Source organism: Oryza glaberrima, chromosome 8 (assembly GCF_000147395.1).
Source record: "Oryza glaberrima chromosome 8, OglaRS2, whole genome shotgun sequence".
NCBI classification, from domain to species: Eukaryota; Viridiplantae; Streptophyta; class Magnoliopsida; order Poales; family Poaceae; genus Oryza; species Oryza glaberrima.
The window spans coordinates 17,428,531-17,450,345 of NC_068333.1; the positions used below are offsets into that span (position 1 = coordinate 17,428,531).

General features: G+C 42.7%; 2 protein-coding genes across 6 annotated transcripts; both read left to right on the forward strand.

The window, feature by feature from the left end:
• The first annotated feature begins 8,319 nt into the window (after positions 1-8,319).
• LOC127781219 (uncharacterized) lies at positions 8,320-14,329 on the forward strand. Of its 4 annotated transcripts, none has more exons than XM_052308147.1 (7): positions 8,320-8,451; positions 8,533-8,695; positions 9,471-9,622; positions 11,400-11,692; positions 11,783-11,855; positions 11,947-12,449; positions 13,325-14,329. In XM_052308147.1, the coding sequence occupies exons 4-6, from the start codon at positions 11,540-11,542 to the stop codon at positions 12,447-12,449; spliced, it is 729 nt and encodes a 242-aa protein (XP_052164107.1). In that variant the 5' UTR covers positions 8,320-8,451; positions 8,533-8,695; positions 9,471-9,622; positions 11,400-11,539; the 3' UTR covers positions 13,325-14,329. The 4 variants fall into 4 exon arrangements, with proteins under 4 accessions (XP_052164107.1, XP_052164108.1, XP_052164106.1 ...); XM_052308148.1 differs by having other exon boundaries at positions 8,553-8,712; XM_052308146.1 differs by having other exon boundaries at positions 8,553-8,695.
• Positions 14,330-18,739: 4,410 nt separating this feature from the next.
• Positions 18,740-21,691, forward strand: LOC127781755 (uncharacterized). 2 transcript variants are annotated; one of them, XM_052308772.1, is made up of 4 exons: positions 18,740-19,353; positions 19,826-20,026; positions 20,683-20,777; positions 20,859-21,109. In XM_052308772.1, exons 1-4 carry the CDS (start codon positions 18,942-18,944, stop codon positions 20,967-20,969), a joined length of 819 nt encoding a protein of 272 aa, XP_052164732.1. In that variant the 5' UTR covers positions 18,740-18,941; the 3' UTR covers positions 20,970-21,109. The 2 variants fall into 2 exon arrangements, with proteins under 2 accessions (XP_052164732.1, XP_052164731.1); XM_052308771.1 differs by having other exon boundaries at positions 18,745-19,353; positions 20,863-21,691.
• Positions 21,692-21,815: the final 124 nt, after the last annotated feature.

Consider the following 21,815-nt stretch of genomic DNA (forward strand, 5'->3'; position numbering starts at 1 on the left):
CAAGGAAAAAAAAAAGCGCGGGAGGGGAGAAAAAGAAGGGAAAAAAAAAAGCGCGGGAGGGAGTGGTGGGTGGTTAATCGGGTGGGGCCCGGGCGTGGACGCCACGTCTTGTCTGATTGTCTTCCACACGTGTCTGACAGCTGTTCACTCTTGTAATTAACTAAAGCTTCTTTTTTTTTCTTTTTTCCTTTTTTTCTTTTAGTTTTGATGAGAGAGATGATGAGCTTGCGTTATCCGGCGGATCGATGTCGGCCGGCGAAGGCAGTTGGGATCACGTAAGCACCTCCAACTTTCCAACTTTCTGCGGGTGAAAAATTGGAAGCTACTAAATCCATCCAAAAAAAATAAATGTTATGATTGATTGGGATAAGAATATGTATGAAGAAATTAAATAAGATGTGAGCGTACATAATTAATTTAATGAGAAAGCGCTTAAAATTTTGTTGTATTCTTGACAGATTTTGATAGCTAAAAGTTATTATGAGATAAGAGGAGCAGATTATTGACCCCAACTCTTGCTATCTTGAAAACATATACCGTGAAGTGTCTACTCTATGGTGGAGAATTTTATATGATTTCATGGACTAACCATCGTCAACATTAAGATGTCTGTTTTCGATCATCAATTTAGAGGTCTAAAGGAGCCGGTCCTCTTTTTCTAAATTATCAGAATTATTTATGGCAATGCTTTTAGGAGTAGTATGATTTTTAGGAAAATTTTATGTCAACATTTGCGTACACCGCTCTTCTAAACTACTCTTTCCGTCCAAATATCAGCATATAAAGGAGCACAAAGCCAAGGAGCACAATAACTTGTCCAAATAACTTGTCGGCTACAATAACGAGCACAAAGCTCCCTCGTAATGCATTTAATCCGCACGGAAGCGTGTAGCGTGCATGGGCGGACACGGACGGGGAAGGGGGTGGGCACGGTGTGGATAAAACATGGCGCGCATGGACTGCTTTATGCATTAGGAAAACGGTGACGCATTAATATGAGCATCTGCAACGAAGAAACACCAACATTGTACACAAGAAAAATATATGCTCCCTTCGTTATATGATGATCAATCCTATATTATTTTTTCCCTTTTTGCTTATATGGCTATCAATCTTAGATGGAGAGACGTACTAATGTACTGTATATGGTTTATAATAAGTCCCTGTAAACAAATCCACATTATACATCATGCTTCATTTGCATTAATTTCATCGGAAAAGAAAGGTTCACGATGCCAATAACTATTGAGTACAACCATGATGAAGTGAAGATATTGCCATTTTGATGCTGATCTATGAACGAATTCCATGGTTCCACCAATTGCTTCTTCAGATTGTTGGAGTTAATGAATGGGCCTTAGCCCACTCGAAGATTAATTCTTTAGAAAATCACAAAAGCCCACCTCATGGGATGGCATGTATGTAGAGTTTAGTACTACCTTGCTTATTCTAGGAGAGGGGGACCTCCTTAAAAGGGAGGATGCCCTCCTAGCCACTTGAAGCACGTGTGGTGGAGAGAAGAGGGGAAACACACGCGCGCGCTCGCTCGCCTCGCCTGGGCTGGGCAGGCGGCGCGCGTGCACGACGTACGCGTCGAATGGTCCGAAAAATTGGCTTCTCACCCTTGCGCAGATGCAGCCTCTTTTTGCAGTTTTGTTTTGCTGCAAATTCGGATTTGTTTTTGTTTTGGAAATGTTCCGAAAAATTCGGTGCGTGCAAATGGCGTGGAGTCCGGATAAGTTACGCGCGACTTATCCGGTTCGGTTACACGCAGTAGAGATCGTGCGGGCGCCCTGATCAAGCGACCCTTCTCTATATAAACCGACCTGCCGTCTTCACGGAACACAAGCGAAATCAATCTAGGGTTTGCCTCCTACTCTGTACTACACCGTCGCTCGTAGACTACTCCATCTCTCTCGCCGGCGTGCACCGGCGATCGGGAGAGTAGGTCTCCGGAACCTCTGCCTTCGACGTCCTGCACCGGGAGAAGGCGGCAATAAGGTTTTTGGGAAGCGCTTCGCGCGACTGCTCCTTGTTCGTTTGCGACGGCTCGCCTTCCTCTTCGCTCGCGTGTTTCGTGCCTTCATAGACGTCTGCGAAAAGTTTCGACCAAGCAGCCGGTCTTTCCGTCACCTCGGTACGTGTTCAATATGTTGCGCATATTTGATCTGTTCATGTTATACTGTGTAGTTTATATGTGTAGATCTAATGATGCGTTCATGCTAGTTTTCATCTGTAATATCATGATTTATTTATGGAATAGATTAAATCATTATATGCCTATAATCTCAACACAGATCACGAAGATAGCTACTCTTAACTTGCATCTTGACCATTTAGGGAACAGTTCGGTTGGCTTTTTACCTAACTAGGAAAGTAGCCCGCGCATTCGCGTGGGCATGCATGTATCATAGGTTGTGATTCTAACACTGTAAGGACAAAATATAAATTGGAGGATATTTCCGGAATCGGAAAGGAAGCCGCACATATGCACGGACATCTTATTTATTATTCAATAAAAAGAATACTAAAATAAATCATACGTCAGTATATACATATACACTGTAAGCCTGTAAGGGGATGTAGATTATCCTAAATAAAAAAAGAAATATATTTGCCTTAAAATAGATGGTAGATTACTAAATGTGATAAGAATGTCTCTCAGATTTAAATAAAAATCCTTTGTCTCGGTCATATATAAACTCGTATTTTGTCACTACTACTTATTATCATTGTTTTGAAAGTTAGGTGCACTTTTAATAAAGGAAATTGTATTTGTACCATTAAAATAAATGATACATTATTAATACGCTAAAAATATCATCTACACTGCATAACTCGGTGTTCATAACTTATTTTCACATCTATATATAAATAGTCTAAAAATACAATATCTACCAGATAATACGATAACACTGTTAAAAATATTCATGAATGTTTTTCTAATGGATGAAGTTGACTGTAATTGCCAACCACGTAATGCCTTGAAACATGGGACTCGCATCGATGTAGTCGTACCCCTAAAGACCATCTTAGAGTACAACTTTAACACTTACTCTGTCCTTCTTAAATTGATCATCATATATATTTATGCACCAAGATCAAGGATAATTTAAATCACATTAATCAAGATACCATGCACACACTCTCCCATAATACATGCATCGATTAAAACACCATGCCAATTACACCTCAGCATGCACACATTCTCCCATGCTGTATTAATTATATTTTGATGAAATCCATGTACATGCGGTTATATGATGATCAATTTAATAAATTTTAAATTCCATTATATGATGATCAATTTGGGAATAAGGGAGTAATTCACTATTGGCACACTCACAAATGATTGCATTGGTAAGTATGTCATTTTAGTTACATTGGCTACGATGGCCTTTCAAAACACCACCTAACTCAACCATGTACATGCCCCTGCAATATTTACAATGGTATAGCAAGTACTACACCCAACATTGAAGGACACAGAGGTACAGAAATGAGGAGGTGACGAAAACAATGTTATTTTTAAGTTTTGAGTCGATTTGTGGTAAAAAAAAAGGACAATTATGCATGTTTGCCAATCCTACTTGGCAAAGAAAATACATGCATGGATAATTATAATTCTCATGATGAATTAAGGGGTTGTATTGTACCAAAATAACTATCTAAATCTTATTTATTGATTGATTTATTCACATCTATCTGTCATGTATGATTCTCTCTCCTCAAATAGCAATCAAAAATTTTTGAAAAATTTCAGATACTTAAAATCTCAATGTCACCCAAAATAAACCTCAAATGATCCATTTAAAAACCAAAGCTAAATTATGTAGTTTTATTATCGCAAAACCATTGTCTAAAGGTTAATTTAATTTTTCTCATCTATCTATTATTTGTGCTTCTCACTCCTCAAATAAGAATAAAAAAGTTTTGAACAATTCAGAATCTCAATCCTTCCAAAATTAAATAAACCTAAACAAATGTACTTAAAAACACAATGCTAGGTTTTGTCAGACGGTTGCTTTGACATTTTCTCTATCAGAGATTAAGTTTAATGTGCATATCTGTGTAGTGTTATTTTTAACAAAATCATTTTTTAAAGGTTGTTGACAGCACATCAGTGTGATTTCTCACGATTAGTATTTATTTCCGATTCTATGCACGTGTGCATGTTTTCTTTTATTTATTTGGCTTTATATTTTTTCTTTATTGTATATGGTGTAGGTATTTAAGTTTTGTTTCTTCAGGACGGAGACAATCGTATGATGTACGCACGTTATGTTTTTTTTTGGAAAGAGATTAGCAGCATGGGATTTTTAATAGATCTAATCCAATGTTTAAAATAATGGCTCCACCAATTTAAGTGAAGATTAAAGGGTCGGATGCTTTTTTTTCTCTGAATTTCTAGGATTTATCTAATTTATTATAGTGCGGTGTGACAACGTAACACAATTTGTAGGACGTTTAATTTACTTTTATTATATAATAGATTTCTAAGATTTCTCTAATTTATTAGAGAGACACGTAGCAATGTAAGAGCGTTCGTAGTAAGTTTAATGTACTTTTTAAGTATATATATATAGTTGATAGATATATAATAGGTAAATTTATAAGATGTTTTAAAGAACATTGATTGGATATTTATTATATATCTTAATTTATGTAAATATATTTATATTTGTGAAGTAAATAATTTTTTTCTTTATATTGTAGAAAATCATATTTTAAAGACCATAACATTTGGAAAGCTTTATTGTTTTATTTTCAGTATGTATATATGGAAGAACAGCAGAAACGTTTTGTATCGTATATAATAAACTTTATGGCTGAACAGTACCGCTTGTATGTTATAAAAATATGAGAAAGTTATTATTTTTTAATAATAGATCTAATCTAATGGTGTAAAATAACGGGTCCACCAATTTAAGTGAAAATCGACGGTAAGATTAGATAGTGCCATGTGGCGACTTAGTAGCGTTTGTAGGAGTGCCACGTGGTGGCTTAGGAGCGTTCGTAGGAGGTTTAATGTACTTTTAGTATATAATAGATTCACACTGGTGGAGAAACCATCTTTGGTCGGTCGACCAGATTTCACAATAGTTCCGGTTGTATTAAAAACCGGGACTAAAAATATCTTTAGTCCCGGTTTAAAAGCTCTAGGGGTACTTTCCAATCTTTAGTACCGGTTGGTGTTACCAACCGGGACTAAAGATCTATCTGTAGTCCCGGTTGATAACTAAAGATAGTCTCGGATTCGTACTTCTGGTTGAAAAATCGGGACTATATAGGGGTTACGAATCAGGAGTAAAAACCACTTCTCCACCAGTGTCACTGTGGATGGATGGAGTTTCAATAAGATTGTGCTTAATTACTAATGTGGAATTTGATCTCGTTAACAATATAATATTTCTATTTTTTTCTATAAGCTCGATAAAGTTAATTTGACGATTAATAAAGGATAACGTACCTTAATTACATTCTGAAACAGAGGGAGCTGCTTTTAAAATTAACCATATACATATTGACCAATTGTACTATATCATCCTCCAGTAATCTTAATCTTGATTATCTGCCAACAAAGCCAACAAGGCAACAAAAGGATAACGAGTGGCTAGCGCGCGGCTGTAGGAAACTAGGAGTCTATTATAAAGTCATCTTAACTGTAGAATTGTAGCAAGACTTCAGTGTGGGAGGATTTTCAGGGAAGAAAAAAAATTAAAGAGGAGAGTTAGTTTCAAGATAATTAATATTGGAACTAACTTTTTACACCAACAATGTATAGTAATGGGAAAATAAAATCATGTACAACATTTATTCAAAACAAAATCATATAGGATGATTACCTGATCACAAGTTTTTGAAGTACCACTGAAAGTTTAGACAATTAAGCGCTAGCCTGTTTTTTTTTTTGGTTTAATTTCCTTTTGTAAATGAAAGCCCTATTGTTTTCTTGACCAGAGGACAAGGCATTAAAGGCACAAAAGAGCATTATCTTTTCCATCATCTGTGGGCATATGAATGTTGATGTTACTTGGCTAATGGTCCAATTAAGCATGGAGCTGGCCGAAGAGAATAACGCTCAGGAAAGCAATGGTCAAGTCACACGTAGCTCTCATGCCAGTTCTTGGCATACCGATCGAATTCATGCGTGTAGCTAGTCTCACATGCGCATGGATTGCGACATCAATCCAAAGCTTTGTTGGCCTTCGTCGTGCAAAGGACAGAGATGCTTTGGTCACCCATTTTGTGTTGTCCAGCTGACTCCATAGAGGAACACAGAGCATGCGTGCAAATGTTTTAGTTTGTACTACTACTCAAAATGCTTCATGAGGATGCAAATTAAAGCTTGCATGTGACCCTCTGTTGTATTATACTTGGTGCCAAGTTATCATTGTATCTATATATGTGTGTTAAATTAATATATGCTTAGGTTTTGCTATATATATTTGTCAACAAATTTTCTTCAAAAAATTTATTAGATATAAATATAGTATAATTATAGTGTAATTATAATGTAACTTGTATGTACCTTTCTATATATGTAACTTACACATAATTTTAAACCATTAGATTTACTCTAAGATTCGTGCAAGTTGGGAAGGAAAAACTCATAGCACGCACATGAGTGAGGAGATTTGGTCTCGCGACCTCTGCTTCGATAGCGTGTTACACTGAGATTTTTAAAAGTTATATACAAATTATAATGTAGCTATATGCAAGTTACAACGTAATTACTTTATGATTATATTACATTTACATCTATCAAATTTTTAGGAGAAAAATTATCGATAAATATGTATCTATTCCCTAATGATTACCTACTCTTTCGTACTGCCTCGGTAAAATTTTACTTGTTAATTTAAACATCGACACGGTCTCCAATACACATGTTTTATCATTACTGTCTTAACTTTATATTTATAAAAGGCATCAAAAATATAACTACATGGAAGTGCTTTTCATTGCAAATGTGTCGATATTATTTTCATATCAAATCTTAATATATATATTTTTTTATCAATTACTCATTTAATGTTTTGAGATTATATTTGACTACATGCATTTCGGGACAGTATTTGATGTTCCAAAATATAAGTTGTTTTAAACCTGTATATGACAAAAAAAAGTAAAATATTTGTGCTTCTTAATTTATATTATATGAAAAAAGATGAATAATTTATTTGGCAAGGATAAACCCCAAAAAAGATTAAAAAGTGGCTGAAACGTTCAAAATGATCTAATATTAAGAAAAAAAACTCAAGAAGATTAAAATGGCTAGTATATAAGATTTAAAAACGGAGAGAATATAATTGTATAGAAGGATCCATGGCCATAATAAATAAAACATAAAACAATAATACTTTGTCCCAATACGCACGGGATACGATAATATGAGCTGTAGCAAATCTAACTAATTAATTATGACTATCACAATCCAAATGATTAAAGCGGCAACCGAATGCACAAACAAAAAGTGCATACGTACACATCCAATGACTATGCCACGTCACTCATGTGGCACTCTCTACGTTCGTTGCTAACCACATCTCTCTGGTGTCCAGCTGAACCATATACACGACAGCTGTGATTATCTAATCAGATAACAGATGTACTTGCCGACTACTAACGGACGATTGAATACGTGTCTTGAGTGCACGGATAGGATTACGCCAAAGAAAAAGAAGTTGTAACACATCCGTGGGTCTACCACAGCTAGCTTAAGCTTAGCTATCCATGTACGAGTAGGACGTGGGCCGGCGGTTGGCCTTTTGCAACCCTACCACCGCTGGAGCTCACCAAGGAAAATTAACCGGGGGGACCATGGGGTTTTCCGCTGCGGGGTGACGTGTCGCGCGAGGCAGGCAGCTAGCGGCGGTGGATGGGCTGGATGCAGGTGGGAAGCCTGGACTGGAAGGCCGTTGCGGTTGGGCGGGGGGAACGGGACGGAGAGGGGAGGCTTTGCACATGGCGGCACATGGTTGGACTTGGCCTTGCCGAGCGGCTGCCTGCCTGCCAGTGCCAGACTGATCGTCTACCGTAACGTACGCTTGTGTAATGGCGGCCGGCTGGCACCTCGCCTGCTGCAGATACCTGCTGCTGGTCCAACACTCCGGACTCCTTTGGCAGCCCGGGATACCACCGGGATCCCCGGCCCATTCCCTGGGAGAAAGCCCTACGAGGGAAATTACCACAAGTTTTATTTGCGGTCCATTTGGAAGCCCACGAGGCAGGGATTTCCCGGCCCAATCCGCGGGGAAACCCTAGGGAAAGGAACCCGACCTCTCGAGGTCAGGATTTTTTCCTCTCCCAATCCGCCGCTCCGCTGTTTCTCTCTCGCGCAAAAGCGGGGCGCCGCCGTGCCTCCTCCTCCGGCGAGACGCGCCACCGCTGGGCCCTCCTCCTCCGGCGAGACGCGCCACCGCCGGGACTCCTCCTCCGGCGAGAAGGGTAAGCCCTTCTCCTCTTTCCCTCCTCTCCTCCTCCTAGGGTTCCCGTTCTCCTCCTCTAGGGTTTTCACCTCCTCTCCAGTCTCAGCACTCGCATTGCAGGCACCGAAGCGCGGGCGGTGACGCGGCGGCGCGCTGGCAACGCGGGCGCACAACTCCGAGCATACGGGGGACAGGGGGGAGAGGCGGCGCGACGCACCGGCGAGGAGGCGTTGAGGCGCACAAGGCGGCACGACGCACCGGCGGTTTGTTTCTTGATTTGGTTTGTTTCTTAATTTTCTGTCCATGTCAAGTCCGATCTGTTCGCGCGCGATGAATTCTTGCTCCGATAGTCATTATTCATTGTTTTCCCTTTGATGAGAGAATCAGAGAATATTGCTAGCTAGGTCAACTTTTGCATCAACAAGACTAGATTGGGAATCTGGGATAGGCATTGATGCATGCAGTTAGATAGTAGTACAGTAGAGCGAAAGAATTCTGGAGCTAGCATCACTTTTTGGCACCAAAACGAAGCCTGATTCATCGTCCTGATTAATTTTATGTACTCTCCACTATACAACACAAATCACTGTCCAGTGCAGGAATGGCCGGGGAATGCTCATCCTCCTCTTGGCTGTTCTTGACATTCTCTTGGCCGGGGAATGCTGTCCGGTCGGCTACTCACTGCAGCTAGCCAATGGCACATGAGCACGTCTTTGCGGCTCCTGCATTTTGATTATTAGAGCGAGCCTCTCTTGGATCGACCACTTGCGGTGTTGGTTGTGATAAGGGCCGCGGTTTTATTTGCCACAGTTTTGCATAAAAAAATTCGATATAGAGTTGCTTAAAAAATCAAACAAATTCATTTATCAGGTTTTGTGCATGCCCACCACATCATTTCTTGTAGTTGCAGTTTGATTCTTGGGGGTTCGTTTTACTTCAGTTTCTTGATTTGGTTTGCGAGGAGTGTAATATGTTCTACTGTCTTTCTAATACATTGTAGTATTGTATCCTATGGTATCCTAACCCTCACCATTGCAGCTGCTGAGGAGCGTAGCTTGGATAGATCGGTCATCTCCATCGTGCATACAAGGCGCAACACCACCCAGAAGAGGAGAACCAACGACAAGGCACCATTTCCTGCCGGAACAGTAAGCTGCCCACCTCCTGCAACTCTTGCTAGGATAAACAAGGTGAGTCTGTTGGGCTTTATTACTGATTGACTTTGTGCCCTCCTATGCTTTGTTTCTGGGAGCAATGTCTTGACATGGTTAGATTTATTTAGGGGAGATTTTGACTAGTGACTCACCTACCTGCATGGCTATTCCATTCATGAAATGGTGACAACTCAACAGAACTTAATCGGTGGGATAATTTTGAAGACTTTCACTAATTTGTTTTTAAATGGAAATGTGGTCAGATCCGGAATATTTGTGGTCAGATAAATTTATGCTTCTATATGATTTAGCCGTGCATCTATTTGCTTGCTAGGATTAAAATGATTTGCTCTAGTTTTGTACAAGTGAATTTTATTTTTTTTTGTAATTTTAGTCTAATTTTCTAACAGAAAAGTGATGGGCTCTTCAAACGAGCAAATAAGGAAATTTTTACTAGAGGAAGAAGAAGAGGATGATGAACTATTTTTTGTATTGGTCCATGCTATACTTGCAGCCCTCCAGGCTGAAAAAAGACCACTACACACCTCATCCCTTTCTGGTGCTGCAAAAGTTAGGGAAATTCTAGAAGGACATGAGCATTGGTCTCGGGTTGAGTTTCGCATGGAACCAGAAATTTTTAGAGCTACAGCAAATTATCTTAGTAGAGAGCGACTTCTATGTGATACGAGGGGTGTTAACGTTGAGGAACAGCTAGGAATATTCATGTACATGATTTCTCACAATGCTAGCAATGAAGATCTACAGAATGAATTTCAACATAGTGGTGAAACAATAAGTAGGAAAGTAAATGAAGTTTTCGATATAGTCCATGCCCTAACTAACGATTTGTCAAGCTTCTGAATTCAACCGAGACTCCCATGAAGATTGCGTCAGATCCTAGAGTCTGGCCCTATTTTCAGGTCAGCCTTACACATTAGAAACTTAGATTTGTCCCATCTTTCCCTATCTTAAATTTCCTTTGTTTATGTGCAGAATTGCATTGGCGCAATCGATGGTACGCATGTCCCTATCACTATAGCAGAGGATCTAGCCCCCCCTTACAGGAATAGGAAGGGCACCTTATCACAAAATGTGATGTTGGCCTGTGACTTTGACCTGAACTTTACGTATATCTCATGAGGATGGGAAGGATTTGCATCTGATGCAGGAGTGTTTCAGTCCGCTCTTGCTAAGGGCTTTCATGTTCCTGAGGGCAAGTTCTATCTTGTGGATGGTGGATGCCAATACTCGGTCTTGTATTGCCCCATATCGAGGAGTTCGGTACCACCTCAGTGAATTTAGGAGGCGACGCTCATCTCGAAGAATTGTCTACGCAAATTACAAGGAATTATTCAACCATCACCATGCAATCCTTCGCAACCATATTGAAAGGGCAATTGGGGTTCTTAAGAAGAGATTTCCAATTCTAAAAGTCAGCACACATCATACTATAGAAAATCAAGTTAAGATTCCAACTGCTGCAGTTATATTTCATAACATTATTAGAGGGCTAAATGGTCAGGAGGGCTGGCTGGATCGACAACCAAATAATATTCCAGAAGAGCTTTATGTTGATCTTCCGGATGAAGAGATATATCCCAATGATAATGAGTCAATTGATGGAAACAATCTTAGGGATCAAATAGCCATGCAGATGTGGGCTGCCCATAGTAGTTAGTCAATCACACATATAAAACAATGTGCGTGTGCTAGACAAATTGATGTATTTTGCTTTTTGCTATCCTGGTTCCTCCTATTATTGAAAATTGATCATGATGCTTTGCCTATTTGGAAATTGTGGCAATGTCGACAGAACGTATAAAGGCATCTTGGAACTCTACATTAGAGAAAGGGCTTGTTGACATATTACATGAGCACAACCAACCAAGATTTAGGGCTCAAAATGCTTGGATACCTGACGGATGGAGAAGTATCGTCAACAAGTTCAATGAAATGTTCCCGTATGTTTATTTCAGCAAACAACAAATCCAGGAGAAAGAAAAGGAGCTAAAAGGGAATTACAAAATTATAAAAAATGCACAGAAAGAGAGTGATTTGGGTTGGAATGATTCTCTTGAAAAACCAGTTTGGGATAGGTTACTTCTTGTAAGATTTTTTCCCACTCACTTCAACTAATATTGTAGAATAAAAATTACATTTTTCATACTATTTATGTTTTTGTTTTGTATTCAATAGGCTCACCCAAAGGTTAGGAAGTTTCGCACCAAACCATTCCCACTTTTCAATTCTTTGGCATCTCTGTACGAAGGTGATTGAACTTTACAATTTCATTTCTTGTTAATCATTTATTTTATTTATATCTATGCTGTTATAACTTCCCTGACTTTTTATTTGGATAGGAAGCATAGCAACTGGAGATTTGTGTTTCACGTCCACTGAAGAGGCGACACCTTCAAGCAATCAGAACATGGAGAAAGCACAAGAGGCTTCAAGTCTGGATGGGCAGCCAAACCCATTTTCAACTCTAGATGGGCCAGAGGCTTCAAGCACAAGTATGGAAAAGGCACAAGAGAGCTCAACTCCTAACAAATCAGGAGAAGAAGGTGCTCCTGGGAAGAAGCGTAAGAAAAATCAAGTAGCATTGGTTCTCGAGAACTATTTGGAATTCAAAAAGGATCAGACACAAATGGTTGTGGAGAAACTAGTGCAAGCATCAAAGGAGGAGAATGATTGTTCTATTCCCAAGTGTATCACTGCTGTGGAAATGATTCAGGAGTTGACAGATGAAGAAAAAGCAAAGGCTTTAGGACTCTTTCGGTGCCCACTGAATAGGGAAATCTTCATGAATACAACCAGCCCTATTGTCCGCCTGATATGGCTAAGGAGCCAAATTGCTGCATAGGTATGTCTGATGGCTCTGCAATTTAATTTGAAAGCTGTGCTTCATGTATACTTGATTGCTTTGGCCCATTGCAATGTAAATCCCCGTTGCTAAACATTCTGATATTCTTCATGAAATTCATTATTAGACTGACATCAACCCTTCAAAGCTGAACACTGTATCGTTCGTCCATTAGACCAGCTGATGTTACTACTATTTTTTTTCTTATTATTGACTAATAAAATGCAACTGATGGTGAAATTACAATATAGCAATTGGCTAATGTAGACAGCAATTGCAAATCTATAGTTTTGTTTTTTATTGTGTTCTTGCTGCCACACATTTATACAGACTAGTTGTCTCATGGATTTACTTTGCATTTGTACAACAGAAGCAAGAGAGCCAAGGAGAAAGCAGAGCAAAATGCATTCCATGAAAATTAAGAAAGAGTTTTTCAGTTTTCCTCTGCCATAGCCCATACTAATTATGTTGTTTGATTATGCAAAACTGACTAGCCATAATTATGTTGGGTTCAAGCATATGGATTGACCTACCCATCATTATAGTACATTTTCCTTGACTTGTATGCACCATAGCATGACAAACTTTCTTGACAATATGTGTTGTTGCTGTAATGTAGTGAAAGGGTAACGATCTAGTTGCCACTGACAAAGAACATGTGATTAAACTTAGAATTATGGATGTGAATTGAAATTGATATATGGGTGTTACAGATCTTGATAGAATTGCAAGACAATGGGAGTAGCTTTAAAATTTGAATCTCTGGACCAACAAAAGCAAGGGTTGTCCCACACAGAGTTATAGATTTGAATACTTTTTTTTCTACCAACACTACAGATTGTGCCTTTACTTATGTTTTTTCTTCTTGGTTGTAGGTAACAGACCTCACCCTTGATATTCAGCTTTGTTCTCAAATGAGAGCTGCCATGGAGATAGTTGATGCTCATGAATGCAGGAAGAAAACACTTCCAAGATACCTGCAAATAATAATTGCATGAATTACAACTTGTATTTGCTGAGAGTGATATTTGTTGGATGCTCATAAAAATACATGGCTAGATGCTATAGATGCTACCTCAGTTTGATCATCTCATGAATTAAGCTGATACATGTAGCTATATCGTACTCTATTTTACCTAGAATTTATTGTTCCCCTGTGGAGTTTGTATGATTTTTTAGAATTTTTTTTTTGCATTTTGTTCTGAATTATCCTATTATTGATGCTCAGTGATGTTTATTCAATTGTTATAGACATTTTCATCTTGTTGCGTTCGCTTCTACTAGCCATTCTTTGGTAAAGCACGTTCAAAACTACAAAACCCTAACCATCCCCCACTCCCGAGAACTGCTTCCAAATGGTGGCAGGGAAATCTCCCCTACCAGGAAGCGCTTCCCTGGAGATTGGGAGGGATTCAGTTGGTGCATGAAAAATCCCTGTACGGGAATTTTTCCCTGGGGTTCTCTCCCCCTGCATCCAAAGGAGCCCTCCAGGGTTGAAGAGGGTTTAATTTTAAAGCTTATAATTGTTCTATTTTTTCCCTCTAAAATAATTGTCCTATTTTATGAAAATATTTTAAGAATGAAGACATCTATCCAGAAACCGGTGTTACCATCCAAAAATGAACTTAAAAAAACAATAGAAAATTTAAACCCATGAAACCGTCAATTTTTCTCTAGATCTTGTTGCAACGTACTGGCCTGATACTAGTTTATGAAAACTCAAAGTTGTAGAATATATACTTCATTTTCCTTAAGAAACAGTATTTTTCATTCATTCATCTTCACTGGTGCTTGTTACGTACCCCCCTCTCTCTCCTTAGCTTGAAGCTAGTAGAGGAAAAAAGTTCACCTTAGTTTCCTATCATAGAATTTGGAGAAATTTAGTCACGTAGTCCTGGCCATTTTAAAAATTGGATATGAAAGGAGAAACTCATATATGGATGTTTATTAAGAGGTAATGCGGATGGAAACCAGGACCGACTAGGCCACCAACTTGTAGTGCAGCGTAAGACTATGGGTTTTTCTCAGTCCTAGTAATTTGATCATAATATACTAAACGGTCTAGGGTATCGTCTTCAATCTATAGACTTAGAGGACTAAAAAATGCATAAAGAGAGGAGAGAAAAGGAGCGAGATGGTGGACTTACCGGTGGCGGTGACTTCCTTAGCGAGTCTCAGCGCCGGCGACGCCCATACTCTAATAGTAGAATTCCTTCGAATTAGGTTTTAAGGCGGGAAATAGTGGGAGAAGGTAGGGATGGTGAAGAGGGGTGAAGGCAGGATTTGCATATTGTGTGTGTGTGTGTGTGTTTTGGGGGAGGGGGTGTAACCATAAGGCCAACATATAACTTATCGGCGGCTTCACGAACGATCTCCATGCCTCCTTAGCCTTTCTAATCCTAAGGCATTTTTTCTTCATTTATTTTGCGGTAGCTTAGGCATCAGAAAAAAGGCCTCCTTTTCAGTACGGGAGATCACTTCGCTTTAATCGACTAGCTTCTACCTATATGTATGTGTGTGGTCAGTGTCATGTCACGGTGATCAACAACAAAAACAAAGAATGAGAAACCATGGATTAGGATTCGTCTTAGCCGTTCGGTTGCTTGCCCTCTATGGAGTTGTAACCTCTAGCCTAAATTTCATCCGATTAACCCGAGTTATATGGGCTATTGGCTCATCATAGTTCATCCACTTTGCCTATTTAATATGCATAATTGAATCTTACAACATAGAGTTAAACACAAAGTTTTCTCTAGTTTTACATTAGCATACAAATCTAGTAGTCATATGTAACTTCTTAAAAAAAATCCAATTTAATCAGCCACATCGATACATCACACTTTTTCGACCGGCTGCATGATAGTAGTTCAAACATATCGATGATTGGGTCATTGGTCTGAATTATAAACCGTAAAGCCTGTAAGGTTTAAAGACTAATTATATAGCAGAGAGCTAGCGTGCACTCTCAGACCAAAGGTCGTATATATCCCGAGGATAAAATCATAAAAGGCCAATATGAACCAATGAGTCACTAGTGTGTTCCTTCTAGCTAGCTAGCAATATCCATGCACTCCAGCCCTTTCCGCTGATTACTAGCTAGGGATAGAAACAAGGCAAAATTTGCTACATACCACCGAAAGATTATGGTCTTTGCTGTGAGCCTGTGAGACACCCAAATATCGTGAATCTTTTCTTAGACAATGTAAAAAAGTAGTAATTAGTTGTTGGACACTCCTCCCATTATTTTATTATTTCCGGTCAAAACGGGGAGAGAAAGAGTGGTGTAAGTACCAAAATACCCCTGCACCGGTTTGCTTGTAAACGTTGGTCGAACCAGACCAGATACCCTCTCGTGCGAGCCCTAGCTTTGCAGACCCGATCCCCTACCCTAGCTTTCGGCGGCGATGGCGGTGGCGAGGTGCGTCGCGGGCAAGGGGGTTCGGGCGGGAGGCAGCGGATTGAAGCGGCGATGCATCAATTCGCGGCATGGACGAGGAGGCGCTGCGGCTGTTCGTGCAGATGGAGACCGAGGCCGGCTTCGTGCCTTGCGAGACCACAATGCGCGTGCGCGCGCTCCAAGGCGTTCGCGACAAGGAGGCCATGCATGGGTACGTGGTAAAACGCGGCATGGCGGGCAACCGGTTCATGCAGAACGCGCTCATGGACATGTACGCACGCCTCGGAAAGACGGACGTCGCTCGCCGGATCTTCGGCACGGTCGACCTCTCTGACGTCGTCTCCTAGATCACCCTCATCACCGGCTGCGTCGTCCAGGGCCACGTCACCGACACGTTCCAGTTCGTCCGCCAGATGCAGTAGCAAGAAGAAGATGGCATCGCCGGTGTGGTGCCGAACGGCATCACCCTAATGACCCTCCTGCGGGGATGTGCCATCCTGGCGGCGCCGGCGAGGGGGAAGGAGTTCCATGGGTACGCGGAGAGGCACGCGCTGGACACGGACGTGGCTGTTAGGAGCGCGCTGGTGGACATGTACGCCAAGTGCGGGTGCCTGGCGGTGTTCGACCGGCTGCCGCGGCGGACACCATCACCTGGAACATCCTCATCATGGCGTACGGCATGCACGGGCTCGGCGGCGAGGCCATGGCGATGTTCAACCGGATGACGGCGAGCGGCGAGGTGAGCCCCAACGAGGTCACCTTCATTGCGGCCCTGGTGGCATGCAGCCACTCCAGCATGGTGGAGCGTGGGTTACAACTGTTTCATGGCATGTAGCGCGACCATGGCGTCAAGCCGATGCCAGACATCCACGACACAACGTGGACATCCTGGGGCGCGCTGGCAGGCTGGAGGAGGCATATGCCATGGTGACCTCGATGGAGCCCGGGAATGGGTCTAGTTCGAACCAACTCCAGCAGGTTAATCATTATTGACCCAAGGGCAAAGTTGCCTTTTACTAAAGTCTCTCTCCGTTTCAGCCGAAAATAATAAAATAACAGAAAGAGTGTCTATCAGCTAATTACCACTTTTTTACAGTGCTCACGAAAAGATTCACGATCTTCCGGTGTCTCACAGCAAAGGCCGCAATCTTTCCGTGTCCTGTAGCAAATTTTGCCTAGAAACAACTACACAAACATGCTTGCTCATTTTGTTAATTTCCAAAGGGGCCATCAATGGGGGCATGGGGTGCTAGGCCCACTCCGCCCCCCGTGGCTTCGCCACTAGTGATAAGGGCAGCTTTAGACGAATGTTCAGGGTGGGGAAAGATCAGTGATGGACGGTCTAAAGCCACCGTTGGCACCGAAGCTGCGGGGATAGAGGAAGGGGGTAAGCGAAGTTAGCAACCAAATAAACAAAAACCATGTGGTTATGAGGCATACAAAATCTGAGAACCTAAAGGTGTGTTTGGTTGGGCTTTTGAATCCACTTTTGCTTTTGCAAAAGCCAAAAGCCAACCAAAGGGCTTAAAAGCCATAGCTGCTTCTACCCAAAAGCTGCTTTTGCTCTAGTACAAAGTACAAACTGAAAGCACCTCCTACCCCTGCTTTCAGTGGCTTTTGAGGAAAAAATTACCCACCTGCCACTGGTTATGAGAAAATGGTTCGTTCTTTTATTCCCCATCCTCACGCGCTGCTCCTCTCCTCCACCACCGCCATCGCACGCTCCTCTTCTCCCCTGTCACCGCTGTGCCTCTCCTCTTCTCCCCCCTCCCCGCCATCGCACGCTCCTTTCCCCCACCGGCAACCGGGGCGAGACGGGAAGAGGCGGGGAGTCCGCCGCCACGCGCTTCTCCCCTGCTGCTGCCGCGCCGCTCCTCTTCTCTGCCCCTCCGCCGTCAGCGGTCCTCTTCTTTGCGCCTACGCCGTCGTCAGTCCTCTTCTCCCCTGCCGTCGCCGTCCCTGGCGTCCCCATGCGCATCTGCTGCCGTCGGGGGGACGAGGTCCTCCCCGCCGCCCGACGACCCTAGGGACCTCCCTCGCTGGCCACGCCCCTCCGCCACACCTCTCCGCCACGGCGCGCCGACGGGGCCCCGCCTCCTGTCATTCGCCAGGGCGCTAGCCTCGGTGCCCTCCACAAGCCGGTCACCGCCGCCGCTCCTCCTCCTCCTCCTTGCCGAGCCGCCGCCGCCACCGCTCCTCCCCAACGCGGCCCCGCGCCGCCGATGCACAGCCTCGCTAATGTGTGTATGACATATGGGGCCCGCTTGTAAGCGGGACTAGTTATTTCAAAAGCCACAGCTGTTGAACCAAACGAGCTTTTCCAAAAGTCACAGCCCATATTCCTCAGCTGCTTTTTGAAAAGTCATAGCCCACGGCTACTTTTCCAAAAGCCACTTCTCAACCAAACACACCCTAAGCAAGAGTATTTCTTTCCTTAGGTACAAGGTCCAACATCAATCCACGATGAAGGAGCTCCCGAACAAACTCTAAAGATGTGACCGATTTTTTAAGGGAAAAAACATTTAACTGGTGAAGAGCCAGAAAAGAAAACGTGAGAACTTCTATAGCGAACTGTTGAAATTATTGGAAATCTAGTCGCAGTTAGGGTTTACCAAACCGTTTAGGGTGAAGTTACCGTCACCCCACGATTTAATGGTTACCGTGGTAACCGCGCGGTTATCGCGAAAACCATGTGGTTACCGCGAGGTATCCCATGTTTTTATTAAAAAGATTACCGTATATTATTAGCGCATGATAGTACAATAATCGTACGGTTCTGTAAACCATCGCAGGATTCTTCCCAATTCACTTCGCGCACCCGCTGCGCCCCTGCGTGCACTTGCTAAGCGCGATGCGCGACACCTCGTGCCGTCCTCCTCCGCGGGCCACGCGCGCACCCGCCCTCCCGGCCTCCTCGCCTCGTAGCCCCGCACTTGGGTTGGGCCGTGCCGCCGCGCCCGCGAACGGGAGGGCAAAGTCCAAGAGTCAAGCCGGCCTCGCCGGCAACGGCAAGCAGCATCGCGCCGTACGCCCCCCTCCCCTTACTTTCCCCAACCTCCCTCTCGCCTCCCTCCCCGTCGGCGACCACCACCACCATGGCCGCCTCTCCTCCGCTCGCGCTCCTCACCCTCACCCTCTCCCTCGCCCTCGCCCTCGCCTCCGCCGGCCTCGTCCTGGACGACGGCTACACCGTCACCACCGCCGCCGACCTCAACCACCCGGTCTCCGCCGCGCCCCACCCCTACGCGCTCCTCCCTCGCCCGCGCGCCGGGGACCTCGTCCTGCTCGACTCCGTGGCCTCCGCGCTCTACACCCTCGCCCTCCCGCTCTCCGGGGGCGCCGCCGCGCGGAGCCTCGCGGGCGGTGGTGGCGGCCCCGCCGGGTTCGCCGACGGGGAGCCCCGCGACGCCGCCTTCGACCGCCCCCGCAGCCTCGCCGTCGACCACGCCGATAACGTCTACGTCGCCGACCGCATCAACGGCGCCGTCCGCAAGATCGCGCCCTCCGGTGAGAGACCGCTGCTCTCTTTTGCCTCCGATCGATCCATCGATCGATCGGATAGTGATGAGGGTTTAGGGTTTATGCGATGCGACGAGCCAAATGGAGAAAATGGATAATGTATTGATCATGGACTACGTATAGGGAACCGATTGGTGATACGGCGCATTAATTTTCGGTGGTTAGAATGTTGTGCGCCTCTCGCTTTCGAGGGCAGCTGAGATCGATCTGTTTTATTTTATCTTGGACCTTGACTAGGATTTAATCCTGGACCTCGTATTACTTTCACATTAGGATAAATTGGCTTGATTAGGATTTAGTTCAGGCTGATGTTGACATTCGCGTTTAATTTCTCTGTGATATATAGGAGTATGCAATTCAACGTACAGTAATTAGCAACAGCATTATCACTCTGCACACCTTGTCTATAAATGATTACTATGTATCCATTGGTTCCTGAGTTCTTGCTACCTGTTGCTAGGTTTTACTACTACAATTGCTGGAGGGCGCTCAAAAGGGCCTGGTCGCAAGGATGGACCCGCACAGAATGCTACATTCTCTCCAGATTTTGAGCTTGTTTATGTCCCTAAAATGTGTGCTCTGTTAATTACTGACAGAGGAAATCGTTTGATCAGACAAATCAATCTAAAACGAGAAGATTGTGCACGTGAGACACAGCCAGGTGAGTGTTTAATGAACCTTGAAGGTGTGTAACCCATAAATAAGCAAGATGGAGTGGACTACTGTTAACCACACTCTAAATTCTTTCAATATATATCTGCAGTTAGTTGCCAATTTTTGTTAATTCAAACTTGTAGGTTGAAGGTTCTGAATAGCAAAGTGAGGAGTATTATATTATTCTTGTTTTTGGGCTCATATTTGGTTGTGTCGTGTTGAAGTCTATGTATTGTTAGCAATATCTTTTAGTGTGAGATTGTTGCTGTGATGTCTCTGGGTCTCAACACTTTGCAAAGGTTCAGTTCAGAAAATATATAATACATGTCCTTTGTTATAACAAATGTTACAATTCATTTTTTTTATCAACAAGGTCATGTTTCACCCAATTTGAGGATAAGTGGATTAATGTATACCTATGTTTCCTTTCTTCCTTGTTTTACTTTTGTTTTGTTGATTTATGCTAATGACACTCTTCTGCAGGATGCATTGTTCACATGATTACATTGTTATTTAAAGTGAACTGATAAGTATTGTATATTGTGTTGCATAATTGTAGTGAACAATTCAGGTTTCAGTAAAATGAGTCTGCAGAATATGTGTTCCGTACCACAGGCATAGTTGCAAGATGGTATCTGTATATTGATGTTCTTTTCTTGACAGGCTTGGGAACAACTTCGGTGTCAATTATTGCAGTTTTATGTGCACTGCTTGGTTCAGTTATTGGGTTCTCTGTTCGGCATTTCTACCCTGCTCATGTGAGTGGCTCTGCTTTCTACTATATTTCTCCCAAAACAAAATCAAACTGTGATTAAGACAGTGTAAACCAAAACATGTAGGCAGGAAGTCTCCATCAACCGCTTTTTCAGGAGGATGCAGATGCAGTACAAGACAATCCAGAGGACGGCCGCTCTGATCAGCTTCTCCGACATCAGAAGCGTAGTTGCTAACTCCACGTTTCACGCCCTCCTGCTGAAGCTAGTTAGAGTTTGTGTTGGCTATCTAAGTGTTGTGTTCCCTAGCGTTAGGTTAGAGAAACGAGCCCCTGTTAAGACTTGTCCTTCTCTTCTTGATTTAGACTACCCTGTTATTACTAGTACTGGTCCTGACAACAAGGCAGATGAATCTACTGAGCTAGTGGGGAATTTCATCGGCTTCGATGGAGATACCAGTTCAGAGGAGGATAATGTGCCTGCATCTGATGGCAAGGAGCCTGCTGGTGAATTGGTGGCGCTTCTAGATGGTCCAGAACTCAGCAATAAGATAGATGACATGATCGAGGCCAACTTAGCGGGCTTTTCAGGTCAAGAGAATAATCATTGCTCAGCTGTCAAATGTTCTGGTATAAGCAGGAGGAGGTTGCATGGAGAGAGTAATGTTCTCTAAGCTTTGATTGCCTGTATGCACGCATTTGCTTGGGGTATTGTCTCCATGTTGCTATCTGCTGTAGTAGTGCCTAACTAAAAAACCTATCGTGTCAGTATATTCTGCTCTATCGAATGTAAGTACAATAATTAGATCTGATATGTGCTCGTCTTAAGTGGTGGTGTCATGTATAAGTGTGATCAGGGTATGGTAAGCTCATGTAATGATTGTTACTGCTGCTATTCTCGTGTCAAAGCTATGTAATGCCTGTTAAGGCCTACTAAATTAATTTTTGGAAACTTCAATAGTAGCAAATCCATGTTTGGTTTGTTACCAAATTTTACCCACAATAGACACTACCAAGATTTTGGTAGGGCAAAAATTGGCTCCAAACAAAGCAAGCCTTGTACTTTGGTATATGGCCACGGAAT

Excerpts from the sequence above, each read along its gene's own strand:
- LOC127781219 (XM_052308145.1), top strand. The coding sequence starts at position 11,390 with ATGTCGACAGAACGTATAAAGGCATCTTGGAACTCTACATTAGAGAAA. Across the intron at positions 11,693-11,782 it reads TTTGGGATAGGTTACTTCTT|GCTCACCCAAAGGTTAGGAA; the intron begins GTAAGATTTTTT and ends TGTATTCAATAG. Across the intron at positions 11,856-11,946 it reads TTTGGCATCTCTGTACGAAG|GAAGCATAGCAACTGGAGAT; the intron begins GTGATTGAACTT and ends TTATTTGGATAG.
- LOC127781755 (XM_052308771.1), top strand. The coding sequence starts at position 18,942 with ATGGCCGCCTCTCCTCCGCTCGCGCTCCTCACCCTCACCCTCTCCCTC. Across the intron at positions 19,354-19,825 it reads CCGCAAGATCGCGCCCTCCG|GTTTTACTACTACAATTGCT; the intron begins GTGAGAGACCGC and ends ACCTGTTGCTAG. Across the intron at positions 20,778-20,862 it reads GGCATTTCTACCCTGCTCAT|GAAGTCTCCATCAACCGCTT; the intron begins GTGAGTGGCTCT and ends ACATGTAGGCAG.